General features: G+C 43.4%; 2 protein-coding genes across 5 annotated transcripts in view; one reads left to right on the top strand and one right to left on the bottom strand.

The window, feature by feature from the left end:
- The window catches only part of PABPC1L (poly(A) binding protein cytoplasmic 1 like), a 27687-nt gene extending 20210 nt beyond the window's left edge, over window positions 1-7477 (top strand). For all 3 annotated transcript variants that reach the window (XM_006016668.2, XM_006016669.3, XM_006016670.2), the window contains exons 14-16: window positions 856-986; window positions 3873-3963; window positions 4674-7477. In XM_006016668.2, the coding sequence (XP_006016730.1) occupies window positions 856-986; window positions 3873-3956 (215 nt within the window). In that variant the 3' untranslated portion in view covers window positions 3957-3963; window positions 4674-7477. The remainder of the gene's footprint in view (window positions 1-855; window positions 987-3872; window positions 3964-4673) is intronic.
- Window positions 7478-7581: 104 nt separating this feature from the next.
- TOMM34 (translocase of outer mitochondrial membrane 34) lies at window positions 7582-13706 on the bottom strand. 2 transcript variants are annotated; one of them, XM_025191405.1, is made up of 7 exons: window positions 13506-13706; window positions 13301-13400; window positions 12342-12494; window positions 10834-11003; window positions 10437-10581; window positions 9396-9522; window positions 7582-8751 (listed from the first exon to the last, which is right to left on the bottom strand). In XM_025191405.1, the coding sequence occupies exons 1-7, from the start codon at window positions 13570-13572 to the stop codon at window positions 8653-8655; spliced, it is 861 nt and encodes a 286-aa protein (XP_025047190.1). In that variant the 5' UTR covers window positions 13573-13706; the 3' UTR covers window positions 7582-8652. The 2 variants fall into 2 exon arrangements, with proteins under 2 accessions (XP_025047190.1, XP_025047196.1); XM_025191411.1 differs by having other exon boundaries at window positions 13608-13638.
- Window positions 13707-14589: the final 883 nt, after the last annotated feature.

Raw genomic sequence — 14589 nt, 5'->3', positions numbered from 1 at the left:
ATTGAGCATGCCACAGGAGCATGCGCTGGGCAGGGATGTTAGTTCTGAATGTCTATTAAGCACTAAGAACTTGGCAACGGAGACTTGCCTTGCTGTGCCTTCCATGAGTTGTGCACTTGCCAAGGGTACCCTGCCCAGGCCAATATATAATGAAGCAGAGTCCAGTCCTTCCTCACTCCACAGAGGTCGATATGCCAGTGAGCCCCGTGCGCCTTTACAAACAAATATGTTTTCCCATGCTTCCCACTGGGGGAGCCCTTCCTCATGGGTCTAAAATGGACTGTCCTCCCTACCTCGCTGCTAGTAGTGCTCAATACAGCCCAGCAGCAACAGGTGGCTGCCACTATCTGATTTCAGCCAGCAGCTTCAGTCTCCTGTGTGGGGGGAGAGAGAGAGAGAGAGACTGATTTGCAGTCCCTGGTCAAGAGTGACCCAGGAATGGAAAAACTGTTAGTAGGCACATGCTCTGCTCAGGACTGAGGTGCTTTGGTACAGCTCTCTGTGTGGGGACTCCAGCCTTGAAATAGCAGCAGGTGTTGCGAGTTGGGATGGAAGAGCAGCAGGGGTGTAGCCCACACAGCTCCTGCCTAGTTTAAGCCATTGTTTCCATCCCAGATTCTCCTACCTTTTATTTAATGAATAGGAAAATGTCAGTTTTGTATCACAGAATGGGAGGTGGGGGAAAAAGAGATCTTTCACCCAGGCCGCCCCTATACTGAGAGGTCAGGGCTGGAAGTCCCAGCTGGGGGAGGAGGAATGTAGTGGGGGAGAGGCTGTTGACAAATCTAAATGATTTGATATCACTTGGGAGTTTTCCTTAATATATAAAGTTGCCATTGATGTTAATGTGAGCAGGTGAACGCCTCTACCCCCTCATTCATGCAATGCATGCCTCGCTTGCTGGGAAGATCACAGGGATGCTGCTAGAGATTGATAATTCTGAGCTGCTGCTGCTGCTGGAATCGCCAGAATCCCTCCGCTCCAAGGTATGATGTGTTGGCAGTCTACATGTGAATGTGTGCGCAGAGAAGTTACAGGGCAGGAGGATGGGCCAGCGTGGTAAATGTCTGCTGTAGGCAGAAGCAAGCAGTAGTGTTCTAAGAGGAGAGTGGGGAGAGAGGAAGCAGAAATGACCCAAGATTAAATACATGGCACGAGTAATTGTGTGGCCCCTTCCCTTGCCTCCCCATACCAATGGAGAAAGGAGAGGGTGGAGCAGCTATTTTGAAGTTGAGAGCAGAGGTGTTTTTCAAGGAAAAAAAATACTTTGAGAGGATGTTGTGCCCTTGTTGCCAAGAAGGCTAACAGCATACTGGGCTGCATTGGTAGGAGCTGGGGCAGATCGAGGGAAGTGATTATTCCCCTCTATTCAGCACTGGTGAGGCCACATCTGGAGTACTGTGTCCAGTTTTGGGCCCCCACTACAGAAAAGTAGGAGAGAGTTCAGTGGAAGGCAATGAAAATGGTTATGGGACTGAGGAACATGACTTATGAGGAGAGACTGAGGGAACTAGGCTTATTTAGTCTGTAGAACAGAAGACTGAAGGGTGTTTTCAAAGAGGATAGAGCTAGATTGTTTTCAGTGGTGGAAGATGATAGAACAAGAGGTAATGGTCTCAAGTTGCAGCAGGGGAGGTTTAGATTAGATATCAGGAAAAACTTTCTCCCTTGGAGGATGGTGAAGAGCTGGAACGGGTTACCAGAGAGGTGGTGGAATCTCCATCCTTGGAGGTTTTTAAGGCCCAGCCTGACAAAGCCTTGGCTGGGATGATATAGTTGGGGATGATCCTGCTTTGAGCAGGGGGTTGGACTCAATGCCCTCCTGTGGTCCCTTCCAACCCTAATTTTCTATGATTCTATGTTGCAGAAACAGGCTGGAATTGAGACAGAGCAAGGTCAGCAATGACTTGTCCTTTCTGAGTGTCTTTGCCCTAGGATACTCTCCCTCCATTTAGCTCAGAGTACCTAACAAACCAGTGAGGACAGTCCTAGGCCAGTGCTCACAAATGGATTCAATTTGCTAATCATTTAGAAACTAGCTAACTAAAGTTAAAGAAAAAAAAGCCCTCTAGTGAAGAAAGATTCTATGTGAACAAAAGCAGAGAAGGCGGGGGGGTAATAGTTTAGCTTACTACTTGTATAAAGAGATCATTGGTTTGTAGTCCTTTTTTCAGGAAAAAGGTGCATGGAGTCGGACTTGGCACATAGGACTGGTGTTTCCAGGAGCTGGCAAAGTTGACAGGCAGATAAATGAGGGATTGGGAAAAGTTGGGACCCAGATCCAGCATGTGGCTTGCAGGAATGGGATGTCCCAGAGTAAGGAGGACACAGGTGTGTTCAGAGGAAGAAGATGCAGACTAGCCTGTCTGACTGTTTGGCCGAAGAGAGACTGAGACATGGTGTGTGCAAAGCCTCTTTAATATTTGAAATCCTTAATTCCCTGACTGACTAACTAAAGAAGAGTGTGGGTAGGTGCTGGCCTGGCTTTCCCTGCCCATCAATCCTGACTGACATCCCCAGCTATTCCAGCTCATTTTAGTCTGACAAACGGAGCACGAATGGCTGTTGGTTCATTTTGTTCTCAGACAGTTGGAGGTCACCTGAACAGAGCCTGCTTGTGGAAAATTGGCTGCTGGCTTTTTAGCAAAGCACAGAAAGCAGAAGGGATCCAACTGTAGGAGATGGGCACAAGATGGGCTGATTCGTCCTGATGGAGGCAACTTTCTTGCCAGAAAATGACTATTCTTTCACCACTGTGATCTCTGTTTGGGGATTACAGAATTGGTGCTGGTTTATGAGGTTCTTGTTCACAGAGATTTGGGTTCCTGGAGATTCTGTAGGGACCTATTTGTGCTAACCAGTCAAAAGCAGCGTCTCCCCAGTCTTCATCCCCCAAATCACTTGGCAATAACACACAATCCTGGTGACTTCGTTAGCTGTCACTGAGCAACATACTTTGAGGCAGTAGATCCTGCTGTGAGCAGTTTCTTTTTGTGCATGTCAGAAGCCATGGGTTTGGGTCTATGCTCTGAGCTTTCACCTGTCCTGTACAATACCTCCTGTAAGAGGGAGTTCTTAAAGGAGCCTGGACAATAGTGAACGTGCATTTGCTAAATCTGTCAGGCTGATGAAGGATCCACTGTTATCTGACAAGTGTAACCTCTGAGAAATGACCTCTCTTCTAAATATCCAGACATAAAAATGCTGTCTGTGCAGAATCTGCTTTTCCTCATGCTTGGCTGCTCAGACCCACTGAGAACTGATCAATTTTATTCCTGCTTCCAGTAGTGACAGAATATTATTAAAAATAATATTATTTGCTTGTGCCATCTCCCTTTTTAAAACAGGCAGCTTGCCTTTGCCAGGTGGAATCAGACTACTGGCTCAGCTACAAAGGAGTCTGGACTCTTGGTACCTAAGTAGTGCTTCTGAAGAAGGCAAAAGGCCCCACAATGAATGTGGCCAGCTATGCAGGGTTATATGAAGAAGAGGCTGAGCTGTTCCTTGTAAAGTAAATCATCAGAAGCTTCTGGGACAAATATCCTGATAGCAGTTGTTATAGTACAGAAAGCCCACATCCCACACAAGTTAGTGGAGGGAACACCCTTCACCCCAAGTTATATGCTTTGGCATATTGCAGAATTGCCCAGTATCTGAAAGACTTTCTGGATCAGAAGACAGTGGAGATTTTGAATAAAATTAATCTAATCCAGACCTACTGTTATAATATAGTAACTCTGATAACTAATTCATTTCTTGAAAGAGCATCTATACTGGGGTCCAGTTAGGAGCCTCGGATATCGTGTTACTTGTGCGGAGAGCTGCTGCTATCAGACTGACTAAAGTCTCCACCTTTTGTTTTGTTTTGTGAGATTGAGGAAGCAGTTGCAGTGCTCCAAGCACACCAAGCTACTGAGTCGACGCATAAGAGTGGCACTGCCACGTTCCTTCAGTGAGATGCAGGTAGGTGGGGAGGGGTACATAGACTCTAACCTTGTGTAAAATGAGACCAGGCTACCTAGTGGAGTGGTTTCTGGCTCAAGTGTGAGTTTTTCAGGAGGGGATTGAAGGTCAACCAATCTGGCCTGGAGAGAATTTTCTTGGACCCACTTGAACAAATGCTGTCTACTGTCTTCCAGAGTCTGAGGAGTTTATCACTGAGAAATGAATAAGTGACTTCTGCCCAATTACATAGGGGCAAGCAGATGTTGAAACCAGTTCCCCTGAAGCCTCCCCACCGGTGTTATTGTGGAATTGTTTAACACCATGGTTTCCAAGCTTTTTGGAGCCATGGATACTGTCCATCCTCAGACATTTTTATGGTTCACCATGGTCCCTTATCAAACTTCTAATTGAAATCTCTATAATGGTGAATGGGGTCTAAGGAGGAGCATTTATTTGGGCTTCTTGGACCACGACTTATGGACCACAGTAATCCTTGTAGAAGCATAGTCAGTGGCAGTGCCGGTGCTCCCTCCCAATACACCTTCAGTAGAAGCTTCCAACCTTCCTGATCAATAGTAAAAAGTGAGCATCCGGACCCGTAAAGGGTTCCCGTTCTGAGAGCACCTTTACATCATTTCCTTGCTATCACAGGTCACTTAATTAATCTGTGACTTACTGACTTGGATTGTGTTTCTGCTTCTAATATGTTTACAATTTGTTTTTTGTAGAAGACTGAAATATGAAAGACACACTCTTCTCTGCTCTGAGCAACACTTGTCTCTGGGAAAAAAAACAGCAACCTTGTGTATCACCATGTCCAGCTGAAGCGTGTGTTCTACATACAGTGACTCTGACTTGCATTAAGGCCCAGTCCTGTTGCATTACTTTTTCTTGGTGCATTTAAAAACTTTGCAAAATGATTTTTTTTCCCCAGAAATGAACTGCACTTGTGTAACATTTGCCCATGTGAGCTCTCTTCTTGCAACCCTAGCAGCTGGGAGCACGTTGTGAAAATGCAACATGGGGGATATGCAATAGAATGGAAGACTCTCCTCTTTAATGGTGAGGAGAGAAACACAATTGGTTCAGTTGTAGCATTTCAGGAGGTGACAAGTACTGACAATTCACCATTTTTACTAAGTTCACTGGGTTCTGTAATTTTATTTGTTCTTGTAGTTGACAAGATAAAGAGTTGCTTTTTCCACCCTCACCTTGTATTAGTCAGTCTTTCTTTTAAAAAAAATTTACTGCTTCATCTGCAAAACTTGCTGTCTACGTATCAGTCACAAAGATTATCCTTATGCTGCAGAGGGTCAAGAATGGAGTTGAAGGCCTGAGAACTAACTAGGGGACAGAAAATAGAGTGAATAGTCAATGTACAGAGTTAGCAGGAGATTGCCTTGAAGTTCTGTAATGGCCCTCTTGTATTTATGTTAAAAGGAAACTTAAGAAAGTGGGGAGAGCAGCAAAGTAGCCAATTCTGCAGAGGTGTTAAGCAAGAACTAAGAGGAGAAAGGAACTTCAGAGAGACCTAACTGAAGTATGTGAATGGGGCAACACAATTTATTTGTTGCCATGGATTTTCTGTTGGAATGGAAAATGTTATCCCACTCTATTTTACCAGGCAGTAAGCTAGCTAGGCCTGGTAAAGTTAGGCCATAGACCTATTGTTGCAGACAGCTCCAATGAAGACCTCTACTTTATGTGTAGATGCAATCAAACAAACAAACTCATGCCAGGAAGCCTTTAGAATGGAATATGCATAGATGGTAGCCTATAAGGAAGGTTGCCCGACACATCTAGGCCTTGTTTGGTTTCAGAAAGTTTTAGCCATCAATCATTTGAAATTCTAAAATGTTTGGCATCTGCCTCAAGCTGAATTTTGCCTATAGGAAAAAATATGACTGATATTTGTAAACTGATAAATAAGGGACTGCATTAAGGTTGCCTAGGCCTCCTGAACTGTGGCATTTCCTGAGTCTAACTGTAGCACTGATGTTCCTTTAATGTTCTTGACTTTGGCTATAAGAGATCACGGGTGCAGGCTCAGCTGGAGTAATTTGCAGTACTTACATAGTTAGATAGTGCAGGGGAATTTGGAGAAAGACCACTATGATGGGTGGAGCTGGAAAAATTCTATTAGGAGTGAAAAGATTAGGATTAAGAGATGAACATGGACTGAAGCCTGTAACATGAATTTGGGTGGGGGGCAGGAAAGTAGTGGCAGCTTCTTGATCATTTGCTTACTCTCTCCCCGCTCCTTTTTCCCCCCAATCTCCTTCTATCATAGAGAAGTCTTTTATATAAAAATATCCTTGCTGAAATATGAGGTGGGCACTGGGCAGCATGATTAAGTGATGCACAGTGATGGTCCTATATTAATAAAGCCACAGTTAATGGCCACATGCTGTAGAGTGCAGTGATAGCATTTTACTTTGCTGTCCTGAAATACTCTTCCGCATGGCTCAGCTGGAAACACTGACATAAGTCCTCAGTGAATGCTTCTGAGTAATGGTGGCAGTGTGTGGGAGTGTTCGTTTGCTGACCTAATTCTGCCTCCTGGGCCTCTTTTCCAAAGCTGTTCAGGTAGCTTGGCTCAAATTTCTTCCTGCAGTATGTAGTTAGGAAGGGGGGAGAACGTTACTAGCTTCAGCATTTTAATTCCTTGAGTCCCAGTGCTGTTTTGCTATTGAGGAAGTCCAACAACCCAGTCTAAACTCTGCTCCCTAAGCACTAGCTGTTGGGCTTCATGTGACAGCAGAGGAACCATGGACTCTTAATTCACTTTTTGTCTCTGGCTTTCAGCCCAAACAGGACCCAGCAGTGCATAGAAACAAAACCAGATTCTGATGTTCTGCAGCATGGTGATACAGTGTCCAATACTGTAGCTATGCAGCCACAGCGCTCTCACCTTTTGGAGCTCTTCTTACAGACTGTATTTATGATGACACCTGGCTCATGGCTGCAGGGAACCTCAAATGTAAGGTTGAGAAATTATTTTAAAATAAGAAAGTACTGAAGCACTGTGAAATGCACAGATCTCTGCTTACAGCTCTGATGAGATAGCAGAAGCTGCTCTTTGTCAAGGCTGTGATGTCTATGCAAATACTATGCCAGCCTCACAAGAGCATTTTCTAATTCCTGAATGTAGTCCAAGTAGTGATAAACAGAACCCTGACCCTATCCAAGAAGAAGTGATAATTCCACACTGACTCAGCAAAGGTTTAGGACTACAAATGAAGATATTACAGCTACAGTTTACATTACATCTGTACATTCTGTATATATCCTGATATAAATAAACCAATTTCTGTTTAATGCATCTTGCACCTTTCTCTAGTTTGGTAATCTTGGTACTAAACACTACAGAGCTGCAAAGCTTCACTTGTTAATTAATATAACTGTCTTCAATAGGCTGGGCATGAGCTAGAACTTTGGCAGTATTTTCACTGCTGTATAAAGGATGGATTTCAGACTGTGGCTCTGTGTAATCAGGCAAATGAATAAAATAGTGCTTTTTATGCCAAGAGTGTTACCATTATTTTATTCTGCGATGGAAGATTTCAGTCGCAGCCCCCCTCTGTGCTATGCAGTGAGAACATGAAGCGCACAATTACAATAAAAATAGACACAATCTCAAAATAGTTTGGGTTTTAATGAAAGTTGTATTGTTCATACAGTACATTGCCAAACAAATCCTATTTAATTTTTAGGACAACTCCATCACCAGTCCAGAATGGTTATCTTTAATCTGCCATTTATGTCATTGCTGCCAGTGCCACATGGGAAGAATCAAACAGCATAACATGCATATAAGTTGGAAGCTGCAAGGTAGATTTTACAGTACAGGCCTCGCGTAGGATATTCCTGTACCTGTCTTCCCTGTAAAATTCTTAATAGCAGCTGGTCAGAAAGGCACAAAACAAGCTAAACTTTAGAGAGTAAGAAGTTGTGAAACCTCAAAGTAGCAGCTAAAATCCAAACTTGAGCAGTGCATTGAAGACAGCCTACAAATACAGCAACAAGGCTACTGCAGTGCTTGATGGCTGCTTTATGAGGTAAATGCCATGAGTTGCTGCAAACAGCACAAGTTTAAGTAGAGGCCAGCAGGCATCAGCTAAGCCAGGAAACACACCAGATGTGACTTTAGTGGTAATCAGGTGTCAGGTTAGATTGTAATAAGTCTGCTGCCTGCTAAGGAGGCCCTGCCTTTTGTTCCTCTGTCAACCCTTCCAGGTGGCCTGCTGAAACAACCAGAGGCAGTAAGCATAGCAGCTCTGTATCACCTGTTTCTCTCCAGCCTATGAATGTGTGTTGACAAAACTCATCTTACAGCTATTGAAAATATCCCCCACTCTGCTAAAAGCAAGAGGAGCAACAGCCCTACAAGACTCTTTGCAGACTAACTTAAATTATGAGGAAATATCCTAGGTTTAGAAAAGTAGCCTGCAACTCTCAGAGAGAGAGAGAGAGAGCAGGTCATTTAAAACGTAATGATCTTACAGGGAAATAATCTGTTTTGGCATAGATGGTATGCATCTTCCAATATACATTTAACCAAGTGGCAGAGAACCAGTTGATCCTCAGCAAGTCTTGGGGGTCTTTCAGTGCTACTCCTGCATTAAGATTGGTCCCTGTAACAATATTAAAAGGAAAGCTCATCTTCTGCAGCATAAAACAGACTAATTCTATACTTCCTGTATTATATTAAACTCTGTTCAGTTCTTTCAGTAGCTTCTGTGCAGCTGTGTTCTTTGGTTCAATTTTCAGAAGGCTGCTAACATCAGCAATACTTGACTTGTAATCCTAGGAGCAAACAAAAGTACATTGAAAAAGCAGGCATGTTTGTAGACCTTTAAGGCTCACACACTGAAGAGCCTCTACTGGGCAAAAGCCATTCAACTGGACCTGTTACAGCCCATGTTAATTTACGTGTCCTTATCATAAGGGGTTGATAGGATGTTTTGTAACATACTTAAACTAGGGAGTAAAAAGGCAATCACTTTAGTAGCTTAGGTGGATGTCAAACAACTGCATTAGCCTTCCTCTGGTTTCAGATGTTCTAATGTTGCCGAATTTCATCAGTTACAGCAGCTCCTATAAAGTGGCATTAAGTATATTATAAACCCCACAACAATTAGCTGGGTGTCATATCTACAGTCATCTTCAGTAATCCAATCAACCTGTACCTTGGTATTTCCAGACACTTATCAAGCAACCGAGGATGCCAAAAGGGCTGAAGCTAATGAAAACATCCAAGATGCTGCCAGCCAGTGAAAAGAGCAGTTGTCCCCTTACCACATACCAAAGCTTAGTCTAATCAGGTAGCAGAATTATTATTCCACAGATACAAATCTTTAGTTTTACTGATTCAAAACTCAGTTTTTTGCTTCAACATGACCAGGTGTTTGTTCTTACCCTAAAATAGTACCAAGCTCCTTAATAGTTACCTTTAGTTCTTTAAATGCCTGAGCACGTCTGTAGAATGCTTTAATATTCTTCGCATCTAACTTCAGAGCTTCTGTGCAGTCTTGGATTGTTTCCTTGTACTGCTTCAGAGACAGGTAACAAAGAGCTCTGGAATACAGAAAGTGGAGGTTAGAGGTCTGGATCCATGTGCAACAATTCCTATTTGGGCACTTACAATCAATTGTAATCAGGCTTCTTTCTTGGAAAAAGTTGCTAGAGAAAGGTGACCTTGACTGCACAAAGATTAGCAGGCATTTTCAGAATAAGGTTAGGAATGCCATCTGTCTCTCTCTGCAGTGCATACACCCCATCAAAAGACCCCCATCTTGCCCTCACCCAATCAGAAACTGCCTTTTAATAAAACTCTAATATGGGGAAAGAGATACTAAAAAGTGGAGGGATCTTACTCTCAAGTTTAAAATGTGTTTTGGTTAAAAAGGGAGAAAAATATATTCTCTTAACAACAATAAATTAATATTTTTTTCAAGAATAGCTTATGATTCCTAGCTTTAGGAAGTATTAAAATTATAGTTTTCTATGTGTATTCTCCTGACAGATTCTCTGTACGCTGCAACTGTCTTCAGCGTCCCACATGTGGTAAAGGTCTTGGATATGTCTGTGCAGTTATTTGTAGTCAGCAGGGCAGCAGACATCATCAAAACAGGGGGTTCTTAGCTGATAAAGGGTTAAAAGGAAAAACCCCCTAATGGTTCCAAGTCAAGAATTTCCACATGGGCTCCACATGGCCACTTAAGAAAAAGAAAGGGACCCTTCATCTAAAAAGCTAGTCTCTTACAAAATAAAATGCGTCTGGCTTGTCTCTCTCACAAGCATGCAGAACCTTCTCTAGTCTGATCTAAGAGCACTGCTCATATGTTAAAAACATGCTGTTTCCATTCATTTAAACAGAGGCTGGTTGAGCGTCAGATAGCAGGATTTGGCCCTAGTTGATTAAGAGTTACGATGATGGCTCTAGGATGTACCCCAAAGGGCAGAGGTCCATAGTTCTGCTTGAATGTTACCTGTTGGTATAAGTAGAAGATTCCTGGTTTTGTTTGAGACTCTCTCTGTACTTTTCAATAGCTTTCTTATGGTTTCCTTTCCGCACAAGTTCATTTCCTTCTTCCTTCAAAGTTTTTGCTCTTTCAATGGCAGCAGCTGTAGGCACTGGAAGTTGTGTTGAAGAGAACACAGTACTATGTGAAACAAAGAGTTTGGCAGTCTCATTTATTACTACAGGAATCAGCATCATAAATTAACTTCACCATTAAGTACAACAAAGTAAGGCACTGTAGGAAACCTGATTCCTCCCACAGAACTCCATCCTAGGGTCAAGTGAGCCCTGGACAGACCCCATCCATGTACTGTCCCCTCTTGACATCACAACTCTGGTGGCCATCTGAACAGTAAAGTGCTCACCCTCTTTTCCTAGAGGTGCAGTCTCATTTGGTTTGGTTCTCGGAGCAGCCTCTTGGCTTCCTGCATGAGGAAAGTCCCATCTTCTCTGAGCAGAAACAGGAACTGAAGGGATTCGTGGGAGCTTCTGGCGCCACTCAGGGCCATCCTTCTCCAATAGAGCTTTTGTCATTCTGCAAACAGATACAGATTGTGCAGCTACTAACTCTGCTGAGAACAGGCCTGTAGTCTACCAGCAGGCCTCTAACTAACCACTTGCCAACAGTTACTAGCACTGCTGTGCATCCAGCCCCACGTGTGAGATTCAGCTGGAAGAATGGGACTTTAATAGAACTGCTTCTTTTTACTGCCTGCCATTTGAGTAGTTCAAACATTTACTTAAGTATGCAGTCATGCCTGCTACTACAGGAGTAAGTACAATTAGAGAGCTGATATCCAAGTCATTCCAGGGAAGCCTGACTTCTCCCTAAGAACTCTGTCCTACAGCAAAGTGATCTATGGACAGAACACACTGATGTATCCAAGTGCTGTTGCTGAGCACATGAGAAACACCATTTTACATATAGGAAAAATCAAGGAGTTAGGCGTCTTGTCCAAGGTCACAAATCAAGTCAGGAACAGGACTGGAACCCAGATCTCCCATTGCCCTATTCCTGAATCATGAGGCCATGTATCTTCATGAGAAGAACCAGACAGGGAAGTAAATACAGGACATCTGTATCTGCCATTCAGAAAGGATGCTTAATAAGACTGCTTGACTGGAACCATTTCTAATCTAACCCTATTCCTTCCTTCACATTTCACAAGATGCTTTTACAGAGAGAAGTTTGTTTTACAGAATCATCTCATTCCCCTTGTTCAGGGCCTCTTTTGGCAACTTAAGTACTGTGGAATTTGTCCCCACATCTCACATCCGCCCCCTTATGAAAAGCTGAGAGAGGCTCTTCCTACTAACCAGATTTCAGAGAAAGGACTTTTTTTTCCTCAGCAGAAACAAAACCAAAAGCAGGAACATATGCTGGGATTGGGGCTATGAAGTGTACTGCAGAACAAATGAAGATGTAGAGCTGTGGCAAGGTTTAGGTACCTGTCATTAATCGTGGACCTTGTTGAGTCAAGCCTACTGCAGTCATATTTACTCTATTTATCCTATGGGGAGGGGGCACATATTGAATCATGACCACTTATTCATTAGCTGCTCAAGAATAAACAGTGTGCAAAATGCTTGAAAGTGTGAACAGTCAAGTGTATCATTTACCAGCTAGAAGGGAGGGAAGTAGCATAAAGGGCACAGAGAGCTGCAGGGCTGACAGCAAACAACACTAACACTAAAGAATTCACAGCATTGGGGTAGAAGATGAATGGGTTTCTGCTATTTAACCAGAATCCAAAGTCACCCAACCTGTCCATGGGCAACCATCCTAAAAGCAGGGCTGTGAGTGACCCAGGCTGCTGCCTGTATTGTCAAGCCTCCATTTTGGCTTGTGTAACAGTATAAACTTAGAAGTTACCTGTTGACACCATCATGTGCAGCCTGTACAGTGCAGTCAATCTGCAATACAGTCTTGTAGTCCACATAGGCTAGCTGGTATCTCTCAAGAGCCTCATAGGCTGCTGCCCGCCTCAACAGAGGTTTGATTCCAAAAGGAACAAGGTCCAGTGCACTGTATCAGGGGGAGGAAGCAAGAGAGGTCACTGGGCCACCTGAGTTAAGTTCAGCAGAGAGGAGAAGGTTGGTGTACTAGATGGACTGGGGGTTTGTCAGGTATCAGCTTTTCATGACTAAGTTTTAAAGGCACAACCTTGAAACTACAGAATTGCACCTTGGAAATATTTGCTTGGCAGGGAATGATCCTGCAGGAGTGAGTGGGGAACTTCTGCACCTCTCAGGTGTGCAGTGTTGTAGCCAGGGGACAAAGGAAGAAAGATATTAATTCCATCTCCCAGTGACAGTCACTTTTTTCTCAGAATAAACAAAACCAAAAGCAGGAAAGTATGCTGGGACAAGGGCTATGGACACAGGCTGCAGTTCAGCTGTGCTACAGAACAACTAAAGATGTAGAGCTGTGGAAAGGTTTAGGTACGGAATGATCCTGCAGGAGTGAGTAGGGAATGGAAGGCCAATTCGACAGTATTCAAAAATTAAAAAATAAAAGTAATGTATGCATGATTAGCAAGGAAGAGAGGCCTTTGTACTGCTTCAAGCAAATGAATGTGACATCTTCTCCCCACCTCATTTAAATGACAACAACAAAAGGCCAAGCAAAATGCTTCGCCCATATGTGTTTTGCTATGGGTGGCTGACCAGTGCCAGTGTTTGGGATGGAGGCTACTATATGGTTCCCTAAAGGTGCTTAACTTTTCCTCCCAATACTCTTAAATGAAAGGCCCAGTTGGTAACCCCACACTATCTTATTTCATTCACAACAAAAACACAGTTTAGGTTTTTATCTGGGTAACAGCTACTTACACAGTACAGTCCTTAACACAGAGGCTACAATTCCCATCCTTCAGATAGCAGGCGGCTCGATTTGAATGGAGGACACTCATTTCCTCAGCATCCTTCTCCCCTAGGAGCAGAAACAAAAACAGAAGATAAATTCAAGGTGGGAAATGTGGGACAATATATTCAGTGCATACTATGGCCAATTCCTGTATTAGATGTTTCTACTTACAACAGAAAAGGGGTACTAAAAATAAGATGGATCTCACAGATATTGAAGTATGGCTCAAGAGAGCCATTTGGAAGCTCAACTGCTAAAGTTACTGATCAGTACCAGCAGTAAAGCTCATCTTTCATCTTCAAAGCATCAGGTACTTAATTGTCAGTCTCCCCAAAGAAGCAAACAATAATCATCCCGATGTGGATCAGATCTAGGCTTAAGAGTTCAGAAGATCCCAGTCTCTAGTTTCCCGGTTCATAATTCTGTCTTTTTCATTGCTGCAGCTGGTAGTGACAGCACTCAACAGCAGAACACGTGAGCCTGTAGAAGGTTTAAAAAGAAAAGCCCCTAGCAACTTTATGATGGAACAAGTTTGGGACCTTGGCAGCCACATCTGGGTTTATGTTGTGCTGTGGGGCCATGGCTGGATTGTGCTTTTTTTTATTATTATAATTTTCCAAGATTTTTTATAATTTTTATAATTCCAAGCCAAATTTATAATTTTCTGAAAATTTTTATAATTCCAAGCCAAATTTGCCAAAACAAATTCCAAATTCGAGAGTCAGTCCAGAACCATAGGTGTCCCTACTACTGGCAAACATCTTCCACCCCCATCTGGGTCTTCAGATGTTCCCGAATCCTTTGGTGGGCATCCTACTTGCAGGCCCAAGCCAGGAGTTTGGATGCCTCCGAGTTTTGCTTGCCCTTAGCCATAAGGCCCCAGGAGCAAGCTAGGGAGGAGTCTCCCATTTCCATAAAGTGGGCATAAAGCCAGGGTTAACTATGTATTAACTATGCAGGTACTGTTCCATGCCAGCAGAGCGGTCTTCCCCAGGTGCAACTAGGAAGCCACCACAGTGATCATCAGGGCTGTGTGAAGCTTTGGGTAGTGATTCTATTTGGAGGAGATTTGGCCCGATTCAGCGGCCGAATCTCAGAATCCAAATCAAAGCAGGGGACCAATTTAAAGGTCTGAATCGACTCAAAGTTCTCCAAATCTTCGGAAAAGATTTGGAAAGCTTTGATGATTTGGGCAGTCCCCAGTGGCTGCAGCAGGGAGCTGCAGCTGACTGTGAACTGGTAAGTACTAGGGGCA

The sequence above is a fragment of the Alligator sinensis genome, unplaced genomic scaffold, assembly GCF_000455745.1.
Source record: "Alligator sinensis unplaced genomic scaffold, ASM45574v1 scaffold76_1, whole genome shotgun sequence".
NCBI classification, from domain to species: domain Eukaryota; kingdom Metazoa; phylum Chordata; order Crocodylia; family Alligatoridae; genus Alligator; species Alligator sinensis.
The sequence above is the reverse complement of the archived record's forward strand: the minus strand, read 5'-3'. Positions and strand labels throughout refer to the sequence as shown.